The sequence below is a fragment of the Nymphalis io genome, chromosome 6 (assembly GCF_905147045.1).
Source record: "Nymphalis io chromosome 6, ilAglIoxx1.1, whole genome shotgun sequence".
In the NCBI taxonomy this organism is placed as follows: domain Eukaryota; kingdom Metazoa; phylum Arthropoda; class Insecta; order Lepidoptera; family Nymphalidae; genus Nymphalis; species Nymphalis io.
Window position 1 is genome coordinate 3,407,092 of NC_065893.1, and position 9,078 is coordinate 3,416,169.

At 34.0% G+C, this 9,078-nt stretch overlaps 1 protein-coding gene and 1 pseudogene across 2 annotated transcripts; one reads left to right on the top strand and one right to left on the bottom strand.

The window, feature by feature from the left end:
* Positions 1 to 394: 394 nt before the first annotated feature.
* LOC126769170 (uncharacterized) lies at positions 395 to 3,080 on the top strand (annotated as a pseudogene).
* LOC126769149 (uncharacterized) lies at positions 824 to 3,378 on the bottom strand. 2 transcript variants are annotated; one of them, XM_050487764.1, is made up of 3 exons: positions 3,068 to 3,378; positions 1,890 to 2,046; positions 824 to 1,761 (listed from the first exon to the last, which is right to left on the bottom strand). In XM_050487764.1, exons 1-3 carry the CDS (start codon positions 3,376 to 3,378, stop codon positions 1,711 to 1,713), a joined length of 519 nt encoding a protein of 172 aa, XP_050343721.1. In that variant the 3' UTR covers positions 824 to 1,710. The 2 variants fall into 2 exon arrangements, with proteins under 2 accessions (XP_050343721.1, XP_050343720.1); XM_050487763.1 differs by having other exon boundaries at positions 824 to 2,046.
* Between the last annotated feature and the right edge of the window lie 5,700 nt (positions 3,379 to 9,078).

Genomic DNA, 9,078 nt, shown 5'->3' on the forward strand with positions numbered 1-9,078 from the left:
TTCTTCAACTGAATTGTGGCAACGTACGCGTTGAATTAAAGAATATAGAACTACAAAGTCATATATTGATGAACAACTTACTCACGATGTTTTAAAATCCTTAACCGCCGACTATGTTTTGCCACCCAAGCCCTATTTTGATATTCACAATAGCAGTTTAGAAACTCCTATCTCTATGCAAGAGATTTTATTAGCTATTAAGTCTACTGACACGGCTCCTGGTTGTGATGATATATCATACTCAATGTTAAAAAATTTAACAGAAAAAGGTATTCTCATTTTGCGCTATTTATATAATAAATTCTTTTCGCTGCTTGTAATACCTCATTAGTGGCGTTATATTGAAATCGTCCCTATACCAAAACCAGGAAGAGACTTTAAGGGTCCGTTCACACAGACCGGCTCGGAGAGGAGAGCAGATTTTTATCACGTTGGAAACAGTGTTTTGAGTGATTGTAGTAAAGTTTATTTTTGCATTTGCACCTTTTTTGTCATTAAAAATGCCTGAACGCGCTTCGTGTGAAGTAATAAAAGGAGCCGACCGGCTCCGCTTGCGTGCTCTTTCTCGCTCGCGCAGCCGATCGGCTCTGATTGCGTGCTCTTTCTCGCTTGCGCAGCCTGTCGGCTCCGATTGCGTGCTCTTTCTCGCTCGCGCAGCCGATGGGCTCCGATTGCGTGCTCTTTCTCTATCGCGTAGCCGATCGGCTCCGATTGCGTGCCCGCTGCGGCCGCGCCGACCGCCATTTTGATAGCAACATTTGAACGTAATAGTTGTGCGTACTTGTACGAAAAGATGAATGATGAAAAATTAATAATACTCGTGTCAAAATATGAGTGTTTATTTGACATAACCAAGCCATCATATAGCGATCGGATAATGAAAGACAATGCATGGGAGGAAATTAGCAAATGTCTCGGAATAAGTGGTAAGTAAGGTTTTCATTGTTTTACACCTACCCCCAGATACTCAAACGAATTTTAAAGCAAGGGCTTCTTAAACTCGTGCTGCGACGTGTTAGATTCAAAGTCAAAATAGGAATAACATGAGTTTAAATGCGCCCTTACTTTAAAAACTCGTTTGAGTATCTGATCGTTAGAATATACTTATGTAGTAGACAATTTTTATTAAATATAACTTAAGAAACTCGCGTAGCCACTTGATCTTGCCAATCTAAAGCACCACTTGATGAAAAATAATCCTTAAATTTATTCCTTGTGGTTAGAACTGCGTCGCTATTAGAACTGTTTTCATTATTATTGTCTGTTATTGCTGTTAATAAATTTATATTGCTGTGAAATTCATTCTCTTGTCCTGGCGTCCGATTTTCTATTAAAAAATTATGTAAACATGTAGTTGCTAATATAATTAAATCACAGTACTTCGGCTGAATTTTCATTCGTTTTTGATAAATTTCAAATCTTTGAGTTAGCATTCCAAATGCACATTCTACGACTTTTCTTGCCCTGCTTAAACGCAGATTAAATACTTTTTTTGATAATTCTGTTCTTGCTTGTTCTCTTGGATACGGCCGCAATATATTATTGCTCAAAGGAAATGCCTCGTCTCCTATAAAAACATGTGGTAAGCTTTCAGTGGTACTAGGTAGAGGTTTATTTGGGGGCAGCTTTAACTTATTGGTGTTGAGTTTTTTCCAAAATTTTGAATTCTGTAAAATTCCGCCGTCGCTATTTTTACCATATGATCCGACATCAACAATTAAAAAACTGTATTTCGCGTCGACCACAGCTAGTAACACTGTACTGAAAAAGTTTTTATAATTATAGTATAAGCTTCCACTATTATCTGGTGCCTGTATATTGACATGCTTTCCGTCTATAGCGCCCAAACAGTTAGGAAAATTCCAAATATTAAAGAAATCACGTGAAACCTTTTCCCACATTTCTTCATCTGGCATCTGCATAACTATGGGCATCAAAACATCACAAATTACTCTGATTGTCTCATGAATAATTGAATGAACTGTAGAAATTCCCATTCGAAAATTAAATGACAAGTTTTTGAAACTGCAACCAGTGATGAGGAATCTGTAAAAATAAAACAAACACACAAAATAGAAATATAAGACTGCCGTACCAAAACGAACTATAAAATAAAAAAGAGTTATGTTATTAATTTTTCATTTCTGTTCTTTCCAGTGACGCAGTGCCAGGATCGTTGGAAGAAACTGCGAGATAACTTCAGAAAAGCCTATTATAACCGAAAAGGCAAGAGTGGCGATGGTGCAACTACGTCCAAATTGATAAAATTTGAAAAAGAACTTTCTTTTATAATACCATTTTTTCGCAATCGAAACCAAATATCTAATGTAACATTATCATCGGATGATTCAGAGCCTGGCACACCAATACCACCACCATCGACATCATCTAAACGTTCTGACCATTCTGAAGTTGAATCGCTTGCAAGTACTTCTGGCTCGAAAAAGAGACCACGCTTAAGCAAAGATGTTGCTACGGTTTTCGAAGAGTATCTTGAAGAAAAAAGAAATACTACACCCCGTGACAAGGCATTACGTAATTTTTTTTTGTCTATGTCAGATACAGTGGAAACATTCCCAAAAGAAGTCCAAGCACGAATTAAAAGGCGCGTGTTTAACATTGTTAATGAAGCTGAATTAAGTCTGTATGAAACGGTACAGATTTGAATTATTCTTTGTCTATAAATTCACCGCCATCGACTAATCAATCTACTTACCTAGTGTCAAACGAAACCTATATTCCTCAAAACTATCCAGATCAGACTACTTACGGGTACAATACCAGCACACAAAATACAAAATAATAAACAATCAAAAACAATAATAATTATAATAATAATAATTAAACACACACAAATCTGTACTATTTAATTACATTTCATTAACGTAAATAATGCTTAATAAATGGAGGGCTGTGATTTTGTGATCTATTTAGATGTTTGTGTTATTTAACATGATTAGTATAAGTAATTTACATTTCATTAACGTAAACAATGCTTAATAAATGGAGGGCTGTGATTTTGTGATCTAAATAACATGATTAGTATAAATAATTGTTTTTTATTTACCTTAAAGTTACCGTTAACCTTTCTTCGGCTGTAATGGTGCAACGATAATTTGTAGTCTTTTTTGTTATATGTACTCTTAACAAATCTGTCAATTTCAAAAATTGCCAATATTCCATACGATAATACTCATAAAATTTTAGGCTATCTCTCTTCAATTCCTCGAAAATGGTGTGAAACTCCCCATGGATTAGTCTGTTTTTCCAAATATGTTTTACCCATATTTGTTTCCGCTTGCGCTTACGTTTCCTATGTTCTATTTCAAGTAATCTTGCTAACAAATATATTTCTTCGTCGGAGCTATCTAAATCCATGTTTCGAAAAGCACACGTTAACACACCGAAAACAAAACTTAGACTGCGCGGAATACTGGCACTGCCTTTGTAGTGTATCCACCCGACTCCGAGCGCATCCGACCGGCTCCGAGCACATCCAACCGCACCCGCTTTCAGATCTCTTCCAGCCGGTCGATGTGAAATAGTTGGCGGCTCCGCTCCGGCCAATTCCAAGCGTATACGACCCGGTCTGTGTGAAAAGAAAAAAGCAGGCCGATGCTCTCCGAGCCGGTCTGTGTGAACGGACCCTTAGTCTCTTCCTGGTTTTGGTAGGTTTGGTAGGACGGATGGATGAATTAAGCTTTAAAGCTTAATTCATCCATCCGTCCTATATCTTTGTTATCTTGCTTATGTAAAATCTTTCATTCTATCCTTAACAAACGATTAGAATGGTATTTCGAAAAAAATAATATGTTCTCGAGCGATACGATAGGTTTTCGAAAAACTAGATCTTGTCACGATAATTTAAGTAATCTAGTTACTCATATACAGATGGGTTTTGCTAGAAAGGATATATTCCTTTCTAGCATGCTTCCCCTATCTATCCCTTGCATGTTTCGTCGATATAAATAATGCTTACAGTAATGTGAACATTTCAGTCCTTTTAAACATTCTAAATAGATTTGGTGTGGGCAGTAAAATTTGCAACTGTCTTTGGAACTTTCTGAGGGACCGTTGGCTTAATATTCGTGGTAAAGACCTTAAATAAGGGAGATCTACTTGTTTAGGTTTGGCACAAGGTGATCCATTATTATTTAATATAGCTACGATTCATGTTTATTGTGATGTTTATGATGATTCTGTTAACATCTCACAGTTCGCTGATGATTATGTGATATATGTTTCAAATAAAAATATCGCATATGTACAAATGCAATTACAAAAAGCATTACATATATTTAATGAACAAATATATAAGATAGGTCTTGATATTTCTTCGAACAAAACTAAAGTATGTCTATTTTCGAAAGGTCGAAAACCAAAAGGAAATCCTATTAAAAGTTAATAACTGTACAATATCTCATCTATCTCGAATCTGTGAAATATCTTGGGATGTGGTTGGATCGTTCATTACGCTGGGGTAAACATATAAATGAAACGGTACATAAAGCTTCGAAATGTCTTAACGTTTTTAAGGTATTAGCTGGATCGGGTTGGGGTGTTCACCCAAAACATTTAAGACGTATATATACTTCTTTAATACGAAGTAGAATTGATTCCGCCTATTTTTATATGCCAATGCTGCTAATAGAAATCTAAATAAGTTAGATATTATTCAAAATCAAGCAATGAGAATTATAGGGGGCTTCAATTAAGCTACACCTATCCACGTCATCGAGAGTGAACTTTGTTTGCAACCTTTGTTTATCCGTAGACGTTACTTAGCTGGAAAATTTGGGCTCAAATCTAAATCCTTAAAAAGTAATAAAGTCGTAGAGTTGCTTTCCAACATATCTAACTCGAATGAAAGTCTTAGTTATTGGGAAAATAAACGGAAACCCTTACTGATCACAAACCATGCAGAATTACAATCGATCACCATTCAACGTAGCAAGCAGTTAGACATGTTCTCCTTAAAAATTTGGGTTAGCAATATTGATATAAATAGCGTTGTTAAATGTAACCTTATGCCATTAAAATATTCAAAAAATAAATATAGCTTAATAGAAATTAAAACATTAGTTAACCAGTTTATTAACAATACATACAAAAATCATTATCAAATATTTACAGACGGATCAAAAGATAAAAACGCTTCAGGTGGAGCCTTATATGATGCGCAAACTAAAAATCATTTGAAATTTCAACTTAGTAAATACCATTGTATTATGTTCATAGAATGACAAGCAATTTCGGAGGCACTGTCATATATTAAATCTATTGAATCTTAGAATTTCGTAATTTTAACAGACTCCAAGAGTGCTCTTCAGCATTTGACAAAATGCACCACCAGCTATCGGGGTACTTCAATAGCCTACACTATCCTAAATCAAATTGATAAATTAAATAAAACCACAAAATCTGTGTCTCTTTAGTGGATACCATCACACGTTGAAATAACTGGGAATGAGATAGCGGACCACCTGGCAAAACAAGCTAGTGTCGATGGTATAACAATACCTGTGGACCCATATTTCTCTGATCTTATTTGGATGTATAAATAAAAATGTAGGTTCTGGTGGAAAGAATATTTTGATGAACGTTCGAAAGAAAAGGTCATATGGTATAAAACAATGCAACCACAACCTTGGAATGAGCCATGGATAGACAAATGTGACCTTAGTCGTCAAGACCTCATTACGGCTTTGAGACTTCGTTCCGGACACCTTTCATTAAACTCATTTGCGTATTTACTTAAAAAAGTAACAACTGCCAATTGTAGCGAATGTGGTGTAACTGAAGACATATATCATATATTACTGGAATGTGTTCGGAGCGAGTCACTTAGGCAGAATGTTAATCAGTATTTTAAAACTACGTTAACTATTGATAAATGTATAACTTTTGTGGCATTTCCTAACAGCAATGAGGCGAAAATATTACACAAATTAACTAACAAATGTCTACGATTAAGGAAATAAGTGTATTGTATAACTCACAGAGCGTGATAGTCACAAATGGTGACTTAGCTCTTATATATAAAAAAACAGACAAATTGAATTACTGCTAAATATTTTTGAAATATAGTTTAGTATTTTACACAACTTGAGATGATTTATTTTACACAAACAATATAAACAAACATAGTCTGTTCAAAGGTGGCGCTGCTAACAGAATTCAAATGGAATTAAGTTTTATTTATTGCATTAAATAAATAAATTTGATTAAGAATAATGATATTATTTCTAAAGGATTTTATTTTTAATATTGTCAAAGTAATTTAAACCCTTTAACAATAAATTAAACATCAAAATGTCTTTAAAGTTTCAATCAATCAAAAGAGTTTACTATAAATTAAATATTGTTATAATTGCTTGATAAATAATGGTCATTGATTTGGTTTTTTTTTTCTTTCGATAGTTTTTTTGACACTGAGCATCAGCATTTCATCTCATGGTTATACTATCATTTCTCTGATAATACTGCCAATAGTAAAGACTCGAATCATGTGTATATTGAATGTATGTAATGTATGTATACTTGAATTGATTTACATTATTTATTAACTTAATTTTTAAGATTGCATTATTTACACTTGCTACAATTACGGTTTCTTGACTTTCCTCCATAAAATTGCGATGAAGACACGATATAAGTCCCGTGTAAATTAAAACAATAAAAAAAATACGGTTGGGGAAGAAGAGACCCGGGGAGGAACGAAGTCCTTTGCGATATTTTTTCGGTTGCGAATGGACTTCAGGAACAGCCTTGCTACTGGATACGTGCCGATGAGCGAAGCGTTCAATGGTAACATGCTCACACGCAAATTTTCGTTATCTTGTTGGATTTGTTCGTCTGTTCTTTCTGCTCTATTATTACGCATGCTTGATGCTTTATTAGTTCGACGGGCCCCAATGGGCCCCCTTGCGTCTTGCTGGCATTTCACTATAACACACACACTCAAATAGACCAAATTATTGTATTTACTGATAAAAACGGTATACCGATAATGTATTTCATCTTTTAGGATTTTACCAACCTTTTCAATATCATAAAACATGTTTATATTTCTTATCAAATAAATAAATCGTTAAATATTTTGCAAATTTTTAAATGTCAAAATGATGCGACACTTTTCTTGAATGACTTAGGCGAAATATCGATGAGGTTCACTATAAGTAATTATTATGATATTGTTCATACAAAAATACTCAAACAAAAACAACAAAAACTTAATGATATCATTAATAAACTACTGTTTTAAAACATTTTTCGTTAAATTTAAAATGCGTACTCATGATTCCTTAATGCCTAAAAATGTTAATTGATTGTGTTAATTTAAACGTTATCGTGTAACTTCCAAACGCATTGACCGCCTTGAACTTGAATTGATATGACAGAGACAAAATATCGTATTATAAATAAATTATTTATTAGTTGAGAGCGGAGTCGAACCGAGATGACTTAATGGTTGAACATGTGAACTGAAGTTTGCGAATTCAAACTCGGGCAAGTATCACTAATGATAAGTTCTTATATGCTTATGGTGGATAAAGGTTTAGCAATTTTTGTCACTACAACTCTATCCACCATACAATGCAGGTTGCATTGGAGCAGCGTAGCTTGACAGTCGATCTAGTATTTGTTGATTTCCAAGCAGGATATGCATTAATTTTATTGTATTTTATTCAATCATTTCAATCAAAACCGGTGGTAGCCTTCTATGAAATTCAATATGTAACATGACGATTAAATAGTGCCCTAATTCTACTTGAATAGAGAATTATTTGATTTTATTTGACTCAAGTAAAAGAAAATCAAGTCAGATCGAAGCGGTCATCATAACGAGATGTCATTCGGCAACGAAAGACAGTGTGCAAATTGCATTGACAAACTAAGCAAATATTCGTGTAAATCGATAAATAGGAGGATTGTGTGTCCTGCAAACGATTACATTAACAGAAATAATGTGGAATAAAAGTCTGCAGAAGCTTTCGGACTATTCGTCAAGTTGAATAATATTTTAATCGACCCCTTACTCGTTTACTTAAACACAACTCAGAGAGAAACGGTCCAGTGACTGTAACACAACCTTAAACGAAAGTTTCGAGTTTTACCGAAGAGTTTACCTGAACAAGAACTTCAGAGTTTGCATGTACTTAATTCATGTTTATAATACATATCGTGGCCGGTGAAAAAAAAGTACATCGTGAGGAGACCAGCATGGTCGAGGACGAAAATCTGCCACATGTGGAATAAGCTCAAAGCCATCTCCTCCAAAGGAGAGATTGCCTTAGACCTATGAGAAATTTACAAGCTGACACCTTTTACACCAAAAAATATTATTCACTTCATCTACACGCGCATTGAGCCCCTTATTCTTACGACATACTTATATTAGTAAAAATACTGTACTCCCATTAAATATTACTAAAATTATATTTACTATCGATGAATAATTCAAAACCGAATGTTAAACATTTACGATCTTGATTTTTTCATAGGCCACTAATTAAGCCATCATATAATGCGAAAGACCTGATAATGTTTATCACTGGTTGACATTTAAGAAATGCAAACTAAAGTTTTATCTATATCGTAATAATGATTAAATTTTAAAGAGATATATTATGTAAAAAACAACTTAAACATATAATATCACAGAAAACCTTCTTCTGTCCGTCGATCTATCCATTCACTAAAGTGGATTCACTGCCAACTACCAAACTCTGTGCTGCTACTAAGATTTTTTCATACATATTCCGAACAATTCCTTATTGGCCGACGGTCTTTAAATCAATAATCACTACATTTTGCAGCCTCATAAGCTACCCTTTTCTAGTAAACCAACGAGGTTTACTAGAGTAGGGTAGTAGATTATTGTCTAGTTTTTACAAGTACATAACAATAATTTGAAATACAAAAATATCATTATTAACGAATATTATAACCATGTTCTCTTCATAACCATGACATCGAGGAAAAATAATAAGGCATTAGTTAATATTTAATTTATCAACCTATATTTATAACTTTGAAACAAAAAAGACTTTTCTGAAAGATAGAAATAGCAAAATA

What these genes read in the sequence shown, in the direction of transcription:
- LOC126769149 (XM_050487763.1), bottom strand. Translation starts at nt 3,378, where the DNA reads ATGGATTTAGATAGCTCCGACGAAGAAATATATTTGTTAGCAAGATTA. An exon ending in AGGTTAACGGTAACTTTAAG is followed by an intron (nt 2,047 to 3,067) that starts GTAAATAAAAAA and finishes TTATTTTTACAG; the next exon opens with ATTCCTCATCACTGGTTGCA.